Source organism: Cibotium barometz, chromosome 25 (genome assembly GCF_041138505.1).
Source record: "Cibotium barometz isolate CiBa-2024 chromosome 25, ASM4113850v1, whole genome shotgun sequence".
NCBI classification, from domain to species: domain Eukaryota; kingdom Viridiplantae; phylum Streptophyta; class Polypodiopsida; order Cyatheales; family Cibotiaceae; genus Cibotium; species Cibotium barometz.
In genome coordinates this window covers 41,288,712-41,304,240 of record NC_141070.1, presented here as the reverse complement: position 1 = coordinate 41,304,240, position 15,529 = coordinate 41,288,712, and the positions used below count along the sequence as shown (strand labels likewise).

At 41.0% G+C, this 15,529-nt stretch overlaps 1 protein-coding gene across 1 annotated transcript; it reads left to right on the top strand.

The window, feature by feature from the left end:
• Window positions 1-736: 736 nt before the first annotated feature.
• On the top strand, window positions 737-4,375 carry LOC147624574 (uncharacterized). The gene is made up of 8 exons (XM_086819591.1): window positions 737-894; window positions 1,403-1,555; window positions 1,696-1,878; window positions 2,010-2,098; window positions 2,173-2,237; window positions 2,349-2,451; window positions 2,934-3,041; window positions 3,585-4,375. Exons 1-8 carry the CDS (start codon window positions 768-770, stop codon window positions 3,714-3,716), a joined length of 960 nt encoding a protein of 319 aa, XP_086675717.1. The 5' UTR covers window positions 737-767; the 3' UTR covers window positions 3,717-4,375.
• Window positions 4,376-15,529: the final 11,154 nt, after the last annotated feature.

Genomic DNA, 15,529 nt, shown 5'->3' with positions numbered 1-15,529 from the left:
ATCTCAGAATTTGACCCTTCAGTCTGTTAAAAATTGACTGGTAATTTTAGGATAGCTGTGAGGCTTGCATGGTGGCCGCCAATAGAATGCATTTCGTGGGAAGTGATTATGTATTTTTACACGTATGTAGTTTTTTGAAATTCTTCTACGACTAGTCTAATTGGATGAACAATACTTGGACTGTTATGATATTGTCTAGGGACTATCCTCTGAAATACCCACATACTTACATCTTGATAGGATGCTGCCCTGGGTTGTTTTGCAGCAGCTGAGTTGAGGCCGTCGTGCTGGGGCTAGAGCGCCCAGGTGAGCCTACCGTTGGGGTTGAACAACAGTTGGAGATTAGTGTGTGCCGGCCTCCGATATGCATGGAGCTGGTATCGAATGAAGGGGGGTGTTGGCGAGTCCTTCTCCTCCAAATGCCACGTGTTTGCTTGATCCCAGATGATGTTGCATCATATCCTTCACCCAATGCCCCTCCCCTATACCCCAGCATTAAGGTTGGAAACCCGGCCCCAGCATTAAGGTTGGAAACCAGGAATGTGGCCGGCATTGGCAATTTGGCCCGTGTGTGCCTAGCATCCACATGCGTCATGTGCTTTTGACACGTGTGAGTGGTGTAGCTCGGAAAAAAAAACACACAAAATTGATTCCTGGTCGCGTGTGCCTAGCATCCACAATGATTCCACATGTGTCCTGTGCTTCTGACACGTGTGAGTGGTGTCGGGAAAAAAAAAACACAACTATAAAATACAAAGACTTGCCGTATGCTCGACTGTGGAAGCAGCAAAATGGCCCTCGAGCAGCCCCACGCTACTGTTAAATCTCTTTACATCTACCCAATCAAGGCATGCAGAGGAATCTCTGTCGACACTGCTTTCATTTCCTCTACGGGTAAGCATTGCCACTCCTCATGTGAAGCTCAGTCGTTGTTTGGTAATCGTGCAAACCCTAAATTGTTGGCCATAGTTGTAATTAGCAAACCCTAACCCCATGCGGAACAGGGTTTACATGCCTGTGAAGCGCAAACCGTTCCTGTGTCGTAGGGATTGTAAACCCTTGCTGGCCATAGCTGTAATTAGCAAACCCTAACCCCATGCGGAACAGGGTTTTCACGCCTGTGAAGTGCAAATCCTTCCTGGATGGATCAAATAGGATTGTAAACGCTTGCTCCTTTTCTTATAGCACTGCAGGGGTTGTATTGGTTTGTATGCTATGCCCTTTTTTTCCTATCTAATTAAGAATTGGAAGCCCTAATTCCTTGATTATGGGAATTGTTAAGGGTTTGCAAAGATCCCTTTATTAAGTTTGAATTGGAAACCTTTAGCATATGATCATGTCTTGTAGGCTTGTGGCTGGCAAATTATAACCCTAAGCTCATGTGATTTTCTATTTCTTCTAGGGTTCGAATGGGACAGGATGTGGATGGTTGTGAATTCCAAGGGGAGAATGTTGACACAACGGGTGGAGCCGAGGCTTGCGCTTGTTGAAGTATATCTACCAGAGGAAGCCCTTAATGGGCCATGGGGTTCTTTGCCTTTGGAATCTGCTTTAAGTGTGTTGATTATTATTTTTTTACTTTTTTCCTTTGGGTTCTTTAAGTGTGTTGATTATTATTTTTTACTTTTTGAAAACTGTTTTTAAAACATGTGAAAAGTGGTCTGATCCATATGTTTGACACCACTCATGGTATAGGCATACGGGCGCCCGGAATGGAGCTTCTTCAGATTCCACTTGCTGCAGCCATGCGCCGTAGCAAGGTCGAAAGTGCTTCAGTTTGGGAGTGGGCAGGTGCTGCTTTTGATGAAGGCCCTGATGCAGCAGAGTGGTTCACAAGATATCTTGGAAAACCTTGTCGACTTGTACGCTTTGACACTGGCAAGTCTTGGTTGTTTTCCTCCACTTACTAATCCTTGGAGGTGTATGTATATGTGGGAATCCATCATTGAAGTTGTTAGTAATACCTTCAGGTGATATTAAGTACTTATGGAAGATGTTTTTGCTAGCAGATAATGAGACAAGGGTAACGGATCCTGCCTATGCTAGTGGGTTCAATACTACTTTCTCAGATGGATATCCTTTTCTTCTCATCTCTCAGGTATGTGTAGCTCTTTAGGGAAGAATTAGTTGCTCTCAGGCCATTTGAAGCTTATTATTTTCTATTTTTTGCAGGCTTCTTTAGATGCATTGAATGAGCAGTCACCCATCCCACTGTCAATCAACCGGTTTAGACCAAAGTACGACGCTGTTTGAGTAGATGGGATTTCTTAAAGGCTTTGGTTGAACTGGTGAAAATTAACTTTGTGTGTGACGTTGTCGGATGAGCTATAATGTCCAGTGCAACACAGTATTTTTGTGCAGGGATGTGAACCATTTTCAGAGGATTTCTGGCAAACATTTACAATATCCGACCTCATGTTCCATGGCGTGAAGCTATGCTCCCGTTGCAAGGTTTGTTTTTGAAGGCCTTACGCGTTATAGTCAAGGCATGAATTTTTTAAGGGTGTGTAAAAGGATAGGATAGATAGAGGTGGCAAATAGTTTTTCCTGTTGCTCTAGTTGCTATCTGAGGGGATACTCTAGGGTAGGTGATCCCATCTTCTTTAATAGACATAGTGCACCACAGGAGTGTAGGCTGGGGGTTCTGAATCCAGGTGGCTAGCATATGCACCTATGGGCAGGTTGGGTGATCGCATCTAAGCTTTTTGGATATTTAAACTTCATATTTCGCATCTGTCATCAATGGTGTGCAAGAAGACATTAATAGGTTGGTATCGATGGCAAATATATTTAACTCTAGCTTATAAATATGTAAGTGAGTATTTTGTATTAAAGGATATGTTAATTGTTAACTGGCCACACTAGTCAGGCTTAATTCAAAAGTTTAATGTATCCACCTGTTATGGTATCAGATAAGCTCGTTATTATTTCAGGTCACCACAATAGATCAGGAAACAGCAGAAGTAACTGCAGAGCCCCTCAAAACATTGCAATCTTTTCGATCTGGGAGAGTGATGTCACTTCCTAAAGCTGGTGCAAAGGTACTTACAGGAAGCTTCTCAGTTTTGATCTAGTATGCATAATTGTAGCTTGCAGCATTTGTAGTACCTAGTCGAGAACTTACCTTTGCAGAAGGATCTTGTGAAAACATGCTTGCCATAGTAACAGGAAGTAGCCATTTTCTAGCCAAAGAGTCGACATTTCCATTTCCGTTTCCCATTTCCTAATGTCCTCTCAAAATTTACCACGTGGAAGTTTTTATTTTTCTGAAGATTCCTTGCTGTCTCCTTTGAATTATGATCTACCCCAAATTTCTCCTCTTCTCTCGACATTTTCCCTCATTTTTAAAAAAAATCTTAGAATTTTTCTTTTCATATAAACTATATAGTGTGAAAAACCTGCTGTTGATCCTGGCCTTTTATTTTTTCTAAGTTGCAATGGGTATCTATCCAAGTCTCAATTGTAGGTTTATCATTGTTTGATGAATGGACTAGGTTTCTTTCAAGATAATCGTTTTTAATGATTGACCTTCAGCTTGGAGATTTTGTTACTGAGTAGCATGCTGTCATTGTTCCATCTTTCAGGTGTTTTTTGGACAGAATCTGGTTTGCGAGCAGTGCCTTGATCTTCGCCAGGATGAATATCGATCAATCAGAGTTGGGGATATATTGACTGTTCTGAACAAACTGCCATCAATCTTGGAAAGTATGGTGTAACATGAAGCTACTTAAATCCTTCAGTTGGTGGTAAAAGGCAGGAAAACAGTTTCAGATAGTGTTCTACCTGCAGATTGAAGGTTCTAGGCTGCCTTCATGTCAAAGTATGGCGTGCTTTAAGGTTCTCTTACATATGCGTGTACAGAGATTCCTTTTCCTTTAGGGTGCTCTTTGTGAGAAATCTGTGCCACTACTGTACATCTGAAAACAGAGAATAAAACAGCATATATGTGTAGACAGTAAACTGCAGATGATCAAGAACCTGAATATGTATGAAGATACAGCACGAGGGAGGCCCGTGAGTGCTGGTATGTACAAGTCAGGCTGAAATCAGAGATGAAATGATGTGGGAATGAGACACCTATTTATATAGGTCCTCATGAGCTGGTCGGCCAGGCCGACCTAGATAAAAATCCATAAAATGCTGAAAAATGCTAACAAAGGCACCTAAAAATGGTGCAAAAATAGCATATAAAATATGCAGTGCAGGGCCTCATAAATGGGCCATATACAAGCATGCATGGAGTCCATCTGGGGATGAACTATTTTTAAAGATGTACTTGGAAATTTGTCGATGGTGAGGCTTTGGTGCAAATGTTCTCCAGTGCATGAGTGTGGATATGTACTCATGGAGTAAGGCGACATTAATTTAGCCAAAAGAATAGTAAGCTATAAGCTTAACAAAAGTATAATAGCTATTGAAGATCGTGTTGGGAGTTGCTTAAAAGCCGTAGTAAAGTGTTAAGTCGTAAAAGGGTTAGCACGTGAAAGGGCTTAAGCCGTGAAAGGCTTAACACATGAAGGAGCTTAAGCCATGAAAGGCTTAATTCGTGAGAGGGCTTAACTCGTGAGAAGGCTTAACTCGTGAGATGCTTAAGCCGTGAGATGGCTTAACTCGTGAGATTGCAGGAACACTCTTTCTCACGCATGCATGTTCACACTCTCACACACACATATGTAAATATATATTATCTATAACATTATGTTTTAATGTATTTAGATACCTATGCCTATATATACATGTGCATTTATAAAATAGATAAACATACACACATTTTTAATTAATATTAAATTTTAATATGTGGACATGCATACTGTACTCACTCTTAAATAAGTGCATCTTACATATGATGTCTTTTGTCTCTTCTTTTGCACGCTAATGTATGATTGTGTGTGCACATACGCACGTATGTGATTGTGTAATGTCGACTTCATGCATGCATGTGTCATGCAAGTGCCTTGATTGTGTGTATATACTAGTGTGTGTATGGTGTGAGTGTGTGTACGTGGTGTGTATGTTTGTGTTCGTGTATATCCATGTGCGAGTGTGTGCATGTACGTGTGAGTATGTGAATATATCCATGTGTACATCTTTTTCTGTCTATGTATGTGCATGTGCACATGCACATGTGTGAATGTACCATATGAAAACGTGTGCATTTATGTCTGTATATATATGTGCATGCATGTGTGTGCGCATAGACTTGTGTATGTAAGTATGTATCTGTATATGTGTGTGCTTGTGTACATGTATATGCATGTAATCTCCTCAAGGGGTAATTAGAGATCAAAGAAAGAGAGTTAAAGGGTGATTAATAGTGGGATTAGGAAAGATTAATTTTTAGTTAAGTTAGTGTCCTTTTTCGTGACTTTAGCCACCTACTTATCATTAAGAGAAAACCTTAGTTATCCCTCACTCAACAATTCAAATCTTTACCAAACCCAAACTCAAAACTACGTGGCGTACAGACGTAACTAAAAATAATATTTCTAAAAAAAAAAACCTAACCTAAAGCCCACGAACGTAACCGCATGGCGTACAGACGCGGTCGAAAAAAAAAATTCAAAAAAAACCTAACCTAAAGCCCATCATATTACATCTCATCACATCTATCCACAGCTATTCTAATCACAACACATCACAACATATCCACATTGCATCTCATCCATTCATATCACATCACATCCATCTACATTTATTCAGATCCACGTCACATCCACATATCATCACATCACGTTCACATCTATCTACATCACTTCACATCCATTCACATCTCATTATATCACATTCATATCTCACCATATCCACTCATATCTCACCACATCCATTCACATCCATCACACCCATTCATATCCCACATTCATTCACATGCATATCTATCACATCACATCTCATTCTCATCCATTTACATCACATCACATCCTTTCACATATCATCACATCTCATTCTTATCCACATTCATACATCCACATATCTACATCCACATCTACATCCTTATTCATACATTCATATCCACATCCTCATTCATACATCCATATCCACATTCCACATTCACATTCACCTTCACAAACATTCTCATCCATTCATCCATTTACATTTATCTGATTCATATCACTTTCATCCATCCATTTACATCTATCTGATTCTTATCACATCTCATCACATCTATTTATTGAATGTAAGAACATGGAATTCTCAAATTCAAAGTACTCTCTTTGAGAGCTTTGAACTGAAATATGATTTGATTCTATTTTTGAAAATTCAGAGTTGGAGTTTTGTGAAAAAACATTGCTCATGCACATAATTTCATCATCATCTTGGTTATTGGGATGCGTGTGGTGAAGAATTTTTTCATTTGGTTGAATGCCTGATGTTGGCTATGGGTTCTTGGTGACATCTTTGGCTCACTCTCATTTATACTCTATTTTTCTCAATCATCGACACTCCCATTGGGTATCCCCACTCATCATCGTCATCACTCTCTCTTGATTCGCATTCAAAATCTTCATACTTCTCATGTAATGCTTCACATGCTCTTTGTAACCTCTCAATTCTCTTCATGCTTGAACAAGTTCTCTTTTTCTGACCCTCATGCGTCTCATGATATGCATATCCATCATCTAGCATACCTTCAAATGCATCTAGCCTTTCACTAGCTCTCTCCATCTTCTCAAAGGAATCTTTCTTGGATGCATGATGAAATTTTTGAATTATGTTATGAAGTTTTGTGCTCAACTCAATCATGCAAAACTGCTTGCACTCATCTCCCTTTTGACACTCGTCACACATGTATGGACACTTATCGGTTTCATGGCTATGTTTTGTACAAATTTGGCACTTCTTCCTCTTCTTCTTGCCCATATTTGAAGTTAGAAATTAGATAGCTATGTGAGCTCTCATATTCAATGCACCACACTAAATAAAGCCCACATCAATGATAAGTGGTGTTCCATAATTAGCTTTTGAGAATAAGCCCCAACTTGTCAATAAAAACAGAAATCAGTTTGTATAGTTCCAAAACAATTTAGGGTCTGCACGATTACCAAACAACAATTGAGCTTCACATGAGGAGTGGCAATGCTTACCCGTAGAGGAAATGAAAGCGGTGTCGACAGAGATTTCTCTGCATGCCTTGATTGGGTAGATGTAAAGAGATTTAACAGTAGCGTGGGGCTGTTGGAGGGTCATTTTGCTGCTTCCACAGTCGAGCATGCGGCAAGTCTTTGTATTTTACAGTTGTAATTTTGTGTTTTTTTTTCCCAAGCTGAGGCAGGCTACACCACTCACACGTGTCAGAAGCACAAGACACATGTGGATGCTAGTCAGGAATCAATTTTTTGTGTTTTTTTTTTTCGAGCTGAGGCTACACCACTCACACGTGTCAAAAGCACAAGACGCATGTGGATGCTAGGCACACACAACCAGGAATGTGGCCAATGACCTTAATGCTGGGGTATAGGGGAGGGGCATTACTTACTAGGGTGAAGGATATGATGCAACATTATTTGGGCATGCTAAAATTTCTAAAAAAAACACAGTCGAAATCCCTATATCAGCTTAGTTAACTCATAAAATGTGCATAACCTAACATCATCAGTAAAATCAAAACACCAATATTCTTATCTGAAAAACAATTCAGAATTGATTATAGTATAAGATTCGAGAAATATCTAAAAAACTTGCATGTAGATTATCCAGAGTCGGATATGTATTATGTATAGGATTCCCAAGGGTCATCATCCTATAATATAATACAAGTCATACACAGGCGTCGGCATACTACGAGTTTCCATGTAGTCATTAAACCCGTAGGTTTGCCATAAACATAGAGTACCATCGCTATGCGAGATAAATCAACAAGAGTTACTTAAGAAGTGGAACTCCCAGCCGATGCTAATACTAGAGACATGGCAAATATCCAAAAGACATTCAACGGGCTAAGTGAGTGTCTCAGCACTCATTTGGCTCCTTTATATAGGTGGAGCTTGGAGGACATATCCAAAAGTGATATTAAGACCTTCCGCCAGCGTATCCACAGAGCCTTGATTCTTTCATCGTCAACTATCTCCATAACATGTGCAGTGCCATGAACATGAGCTAGCTAGCACCCGCTAGCCAGAAAGAGAATGCCGCAAGAGTGGGCTTGTTGGAAATAACCATTTTGTCAGTCGCGTAATATCTCACATGTATGAGGTTAGGTGAGAAGACTAATGAGTAATCATATGCGAGTCGTCCGAAATTTAGTTTCATGGTGTAAATCAATTTGCAAACATCAAGTGATGCATCTAACCAAAGATGTGCAAGAGAGGGTGTTTCTGTGTTTGTGTGTGTGTGTGTGTGTGTGGGAGTGTGGGAGAAAGAGATAAAGCAATATTATTTAGTGAGTGTGAAAAGCATAGGTTTGTGTGTGTATGTGTGTGTGTGCCCACCCCTATCCACGCACCATACTCAAAAGGGCTTGAGGCAATAGGTCCCATGAGTATGGGCCTACTGCCTCAAGAGATAAATAAGCAAAGAAGGATTAAATCTAGCCCCATGCCATTCATTGCTAGCTAGACTTTCAATGATAACATCAAGTACATCTTTTTTTCTGAAACCGTTATTACAGAACTTATTGATGAGTTTGACTATATCCTCGTAGGTGACAAAAGGGTTAGTAGAATAATAAACAACCAAGAAAAAAGGTCCAAGAATTATTTTTAGGCTTTGGATAAAAGGACGGTTGCTTTTTATTTTAACAAACTTAGAAGGTACAATAGGGAGTTTTTCACATTTCCAGGTATATCGTGTTACAAAATTACCCGTATAGGATCTTATGAGGGAAAATTTGATATTCAAATAGTTTGATTTAGTGATGGAAAAAGTATCATCAAACATTATCCTATGACTCCAAGTGGGTTCTATAGAGATAAAGTCAGTTGGAAAAATTTCTTTTAGTAAAGAAGCAAACATAGGGTAGTTAAGATTGAGAATATCTTCCATGTATTGGAAGGAATATGTAATGCCTTCTAACATGGGTTTGTGCATACTATCCGCATGGGATGCTATAAAACAATATTCAAAATAGGCAAAGTATATGTTGCACATTACTGGTGAACAAGAGAATCCCATCGGAATGCCTTTGGTTTGTTTGAAAACTTGTGAGCCAAGTTGAATAAAGTTATGGTTAAAGAGCCAGAAGAGTAGTTGTTGCATCTCTATACCATCCACAATATCCGAGAATGAGGCTGATGGTTTTTGATCCAACGAGGAAGGTTGTGGCTAAGGGATATCTTAGGAAATCCTTCCTTCTTTCTTTTTTCTTGCATACATTGTATCGTATGTTCACGAGTCTCGTTTCCCCTATAAGTTGGATATTCTTGTAGCATTGAGTGATATCGGCAGTGTAGATGTAAGAGATAGTGTTTGGGAGATTTAATATTACATCAGTTGAATTTTTAATAATCCAAAAAGGATTAGTTTGTATTTTAAGAAATGTTTTAAGCTCTTGTTGCTTTGTACTACATATTTTATGAAAATCCTCAAGTACTAAGTTAAGTGCTTTGGTCATAATAGCAGTAATATCTGTAAAAATGTAGTTAGCTGCATTAGAAATCCATCTAAATTTATTTTTGTGGATTTTGAACGTAGGGATCAATACTGGTAACCTTACGTTAGTTGTTTAAATATTCATATTTCATTCATAGTTGGCAATCTTGAATGGATTGTCAATGAGTTTATAAAACTCATCACTAGATAATCGTCTTCTACCCGTTATTTATGCCAATTTTTTTTACAGATGATGGATACATTGTTGGGTGCTTTGTCCAAACCAGTCACCATGAATTTTTCAAGTAGTGTTCTTACTGAGTGTAAAAATTCAAATTTAATCCAAGAACTATCCCTAGCCATTTCTTGGGGATCCATTTAGTTTTTTAAAAAATAAGTGGCGCACAACTTCTGTAATTGCATTAAGTTGTAAGGACTCCAATTGAAGCTTATTGGCAATGTCTACTAGGCAATTTAGTATAGCACTGATTGTTGCCATATGTGGATTTAGTGGTTCAGTGGGAATATGATTTAGACCTTTGGCAAGTAAGCTTCTAATATTAGTATCTAAAACAATGTTCAAATTTGTAGTGCACACATGTGATCCAAAATCCAAGAGTTCATTAGCATATGTCATGAATTGATCGCAAAAACATTGGGGCTCAGTTTCCAGGCGTTGTAAGACCTCATGTTTGCAAAACATCTTCTTTAGACTAGCATTATATTTCCTGCCTATTTTGACGTTTAAGCATCTTGATTACCTGAAACAGAGTTAAAAGCATTAGTTTAATACTTCTTTTGGAGTAATTTGTTAGTAAAAAGGAAATGAGAGAAGTTATCTTTTTGCAATTCATCCTTGGTACAGAGAATCCTTCCCCCAGTGTGGCTTTTTGAAATCTGTGGACACAAAGTTAAAAGTTACAAGTCTTGCAAATTTCGGACGGGAAAACCACTCCCATGACCTTTTGATGTAAAAGATTTTGATCTATTTCTAGCCGAACTATAGCTAGAGGAAGGAGGTGAAAGAACTTGGTGTACCAAAAGAAGAGTTGGGTTTCTTTCTAGAAGGAGATGAAGGGGAATCATTGTCAATACATGGATTTAGAAGTGCATTTATGAGCTTTATCCCTTTACATTGACCATAGCTATTGAGAATGGTTCCTAGTTATGTTCCCTTGAGTTTAATTAATACATCCCAACATCAGCTGTCTAAACTGAAGAAAAACTATTTGTGCTAATACCAAATTTCTAGCCTGTCCTCCTAGCCAAGAACAAAGAAGCAAGAGGTGGAACACCAGTGGTTTTGTGGAAATAGGTCCTCCAAGTGATTTAATACATATCATATAGCATGGTCAAACCAAATTATGCTTGAATCACAAGGGGATAGGGGCATTGGGATCAATAAATTTGTAGACACATTTTATATATGGCCTATAGATATTCCGAATAGTTTTAGAATAATAGTCAACATTAGCCTTGGAAAATGTCACGGTCCCTTTGGTTCTTCCATAGATGCCCACATGTGACTCGCTGAGCACTTAGATGGGTCTAGAAAACTCATAGAAAAAAATGATTTTAGTAATTATCCTCTTTCCAAATATTGAACTCCTTTGATAGCATGGTTCTTTCAGTCTTCATCAAGCATTGAAACTGGTAGTTTTGCTAGATATATCCAAGTTTTTGCTTGGATAGGTGCTAGGAACCCTTTATTTGTGAGGGTCTAGAGGCGATGTGACACCTCCATTGATCCTACCTCCACCTGCCGAATAGGTAAAACAGGATATACTTTAGACACCTTTGGCACCGATTCTAAAAGGCGAGAATTAGCAAGGAAAGAAGGTTCTAAACCACATTGTTTTCTTAAGAAATTTGAGATATCTGCTCCACCCCCGCAGCAAATGAGGTAAGATCCGAAAGTAAGCATGGGAATTTGTGATAATAAGTCAAAGATGGTTTGATTACCATCATCCTTATTCTTATCAAGAGTTGAGAGTACTTGAACCCAATCATTGAATGAGAGGAACTGCAAAATGGATCCCAATGGGAACATCTCAGGATTGATCGATGACAGAATCTTGTTCTAAGCTTCTTCATCCTTAATGCATGCCAAGACATGCTGGCAGGCTTTTGACCGGGTATGTTCCATCGGAGTCTTGACACCCCTTAGCAGTGGTAAGGTCTAAAATCAAAAGAAAGGTGTTAGAGTTTGAGATAAATATTAGGTAAGGACTTCCTTCAACCACCATGCATAGCAAAATTGTTGTGAGCCCTTGACCTCGCCCTAAAAGTAAAGCCACCTACCTGAAACCTATCCGCTCAAGGAACATAATGATAGTGAGGAGAGCTAGACAACGACTGAGCTTCACATGAGGAGTGGCAATGCTTACCCGTAGAGGAAATGAAAGCAGTGTCGGGACAGAGATTCCTCTGCATGCCTTGATTGGGTAGATGTAAAGAGATTTAACAGTAGCGTGGCGCTGCTGGAGGGCCATTTGTTCTGCTTCCACAGTCGAGCATGCGGCAAGTCTTTGTATTTTACAGTTGCAATTTTGTGTATTTTTTTTCCCGAGCTGAGGTAGGAGCTGAGGCAGGCTACACCACTCACACGTGTCAGAAGCACATGACACATGTGGATGCTAGTAGGCAGGAATCAATTTTGTGTATTTTTTTTTCCCGAGCTAAAATTTTTGAAAAGAAAAAACCCCAATTGACCCACGACCCACGGCCCCGGCCTTTTGATATATATATATATAGGAGAGTGAGCCTCCATAGCCTTCTTTCAAGTGAGAGCTTATGGGGAGTTGTGCCTTATATGTAGCCCACTCCCCAAGGAGTAAAGTGAGCATGTGGGATAAAGCCCTCACTCTTTCCTCCACAAGCAAATAGGCTTTCGCCCCTTCCCCCATAGGAAAACGGACTGTTTTGAGGACCATGAGAGCTCCGGATAGGCAAACACGGTGCTGTAAAGCACGCTAGGACCCTTTGAACGATACGCTCGTTTCGAGTTATCACACGCCCTAGTCCAAGTTCGACCGTAAGTAAGGGGGTCAAAAACGAGTTAAAAACAATCTAAAGACAAGTAAAAACGGGGTGCGAAATACCTAAGAAACCACTTGTGTGGGCTTTAAGGATAGTTACCAACGCACGGAGGGTACCCACATCACATGCATCTACGTTCTGGTCGGGTGCTAGAGCCTGAACCACTAGAAAGCGTTTCAGTTTACGCAGGCTCACACCATCCCTCCACGTTGGCATCTTGGCCTTCGGCTGGAACCCAAGGGAGTGCAACCCAAGATCCACGAATAGTGGATAGTGACTCGTCCTCTGACTCAGAAGCCATGGAAGGGCACCTTACCAAGAACCCTGAGGAGACAAGCCAAAACATGCCAGGTTGGGCCCCACAACCCGGATCTAGCATGTTTAGTCGTCTAATAGAGACCTTTAGTAGAGCTACACGCTCTGAGCATGCGACAAGCGAAGTAAATGAAGAAGGAGGGGTAGTAGATTCACCATTCACATCTTATGTAGACCCTACCCTCCCAAAGAGTGTCCATGTGGATATTCTACCCACTTCATTTAATGAGGGCCCTACTGAGCTACCAACTTTCGATGCTCTTCCTAAAGTAGAGGTCCCTAGAAGCCAATCCATAAGAAGTGACATTGCGTCCACTTCAAGAGAACCGTTTGGCACGCCAAGTCTAGATGGGATATTTCTCAATGAAAATTGGGAATATGATCTACACACAGAGACTCTAACTGACCTATACACGGGCTACACATACCATGTAGGTTGGTTAGAAGTCCGACGATCTACATCTAGCGCCACTAATCTGGAGGAGCAACAACAAATGATATGTGAGGTTATTCATAGAATTATCCAAATTGAGAGGCAAAATAGGGGAGTGAACCTAGTTTCCACTGGCCCTATGAGGTTTTTGGATACGGGCAAGGCCAAACAACCAACCCTATCACAATTGGAGACTCCCTCGATGAGTCCCATAGACCCTTCATATGTTGTTTCGCCTGGAGTCTCAATGCAAGTTGAGCCCACGAGCAGTAACTTTAGCTTTCCAACCTTGGCTGAACTTTCCATTAGGGAATCCACAATGCCTACCCCAATTATGAGCATGACAGAAAGCGCACCTGTTACCACTGTAGTTAGTACGACGCCGCTACCTAGTGGAACAGTACCTACAACAGTGCGTGCCAGTGTGCCTATCGACCCTATGTACCTATCTCTACTCATGCTCATGTAGCTCCTACACCTCTTAGTATGCCAATGGTGTATGCTCCACGACCGCCTTATCACCACCCTTATCCAAGAGGAGCTAGGCCTAGTCACATATCATATCCTACGTCATTTGCCAACATACTCAGACCAACGCTAACTCCTATCAGCCAGGCTATCCCAAAAGTGCCTCCACCAGCTACGCCTGCTCACCTAGGTGATCTCACAGCGTTTGCTCAGACGATCGGACGATCCATTATGGAAAACATGCGGGGTATGCCTGAGAGAGAACCTAGAAGCAAGGCAATACAAGTGGCTAAGCTCACTCAAAACTTCAGTGGTAACGAGGATGTTAGGAAGCACATTGAAGTCTTGGAAGAGCACAATGAGCTGCATAAGTGTAAAGCCTTAGGCTTAACCTTGAGTGGGAAGGCCGGAGATTGGTATCAAACCTTGAGGGTTGAAGAGCGCACTCACTACCCCACTCTCAAGAGATTGTTCTTGAAAGAATACATACGTGAGGGTGTGCTTTGGAGAGTAGCATCTCAACTCCAAAAAGCTGAACGCGAGGAAGGGGAGTCAGTGAGAGACTTTATAAGTCGATTGAAGCATCTAAATTCTCGCTGCACTCCCGATGAGCGCTTCAATAACAACCAACTGCTTGATAGATTCATCCGAGGATTACGCCACGAGGACATTTACAGTGGCCTAGTCATTAGAGGTCTTACAACGTGGGAAGCAGTCACTGCCAATGCAATCCAGTTAGAAGACAACTTGATGATTGCAGGTAAAAAGGTGTCTTTAGAAACAAAATCCGTTAGTTCGCAAGTATCTGGGCACGAGCCAATGACAGTAAAACCTATTGCCAAGGAGCCCAAGATATCCAAAATGTCTGTGTGACCGACCTTACTAAGGCTCTCCAAGAATACTTTAGGGGTAATCGAGCTCCTCAGAATAGCCATATGTACCCAAGGAGAGAGCAACAATGGTGTTCGGTGTGCTTAGGACCACATAGCACGAGTGAATGTCCCATATTCAGAGTCAAATTCAATGGGAATTGCAATGCATGTGGTAAGTACGGCCATCAATCTAAGGATTGCCTAGTACTTAAGCGAATGTTGGCAAATCAGGCACCACTAGCCTGGTCAAACACACCTCAAGTACCCGCGCTAATGCCTGCACAACCTGTCGAGCAACCGTCACAGCACATAGTTCCAAGGAATCCGAATGTAGTCCAGTCTGTGCCGTTACCACCGCCAGTGCTAGGACCACAACCTCCACATCCAAGGATTACCCCAATAAACCAGATGGGTTGTGAGTCACATAGTGCGTGTGGGGATTATGAAGAGGAGATAGACCCCACTGCTCCATATGGGATTGATACGTTTGAAATGATTCCCCAGTACTACATGGAGGATCATTTCGGGCAAGTCAAGCCTGTATATCAAGCGACTGCTCTCGCCACAAGAGGGCAAAACCTTAATACCTTGGCGAGGAGACCACCTCTTCAATGCTACGAGTGTGGCGGACCGCATCGTGTAGCGGAGTGCCCTAATAGGCTACAGAAGATCGCTACTCAAATGTAACCAAATCAAGGGAGCACATCGGGAATGCCGGTACTTACATGTAATCGTTGTGGCATAGATCATTTGATCGCTCAATGTCCACATAATCCTAATGCACCCAAGATTATGCCATTGAATTTGGTTGAGGTCACCAACCAAGCACGAGGAACCACACCCGTTGTACCCGCGAATGTAGTTACACGGTCAATGC

Coding starts and splice junctions, on each gene's coding strand:
- LOC147624574 (XM_086819591.1), top strand. CDS start 768: ATGCTCGACTGTGGAAGCAGCAAAATGGCCCTCGAGCAGCCCCACGCT. Junction 2,238..2,348: donor ATCAACCGGTTTAGACCAAA/GTACGACGCTGT, acceptor AGTGCAACACAG/TATTTTTGTGCAGGGATGTG. Junction 2,452..2,933: donor AGCTATGCTCCCGTTGCAAG/GTTTGTTTTTGA, acceptor TTATTATTTCAG/GTCACCACAATAGATCAGGA.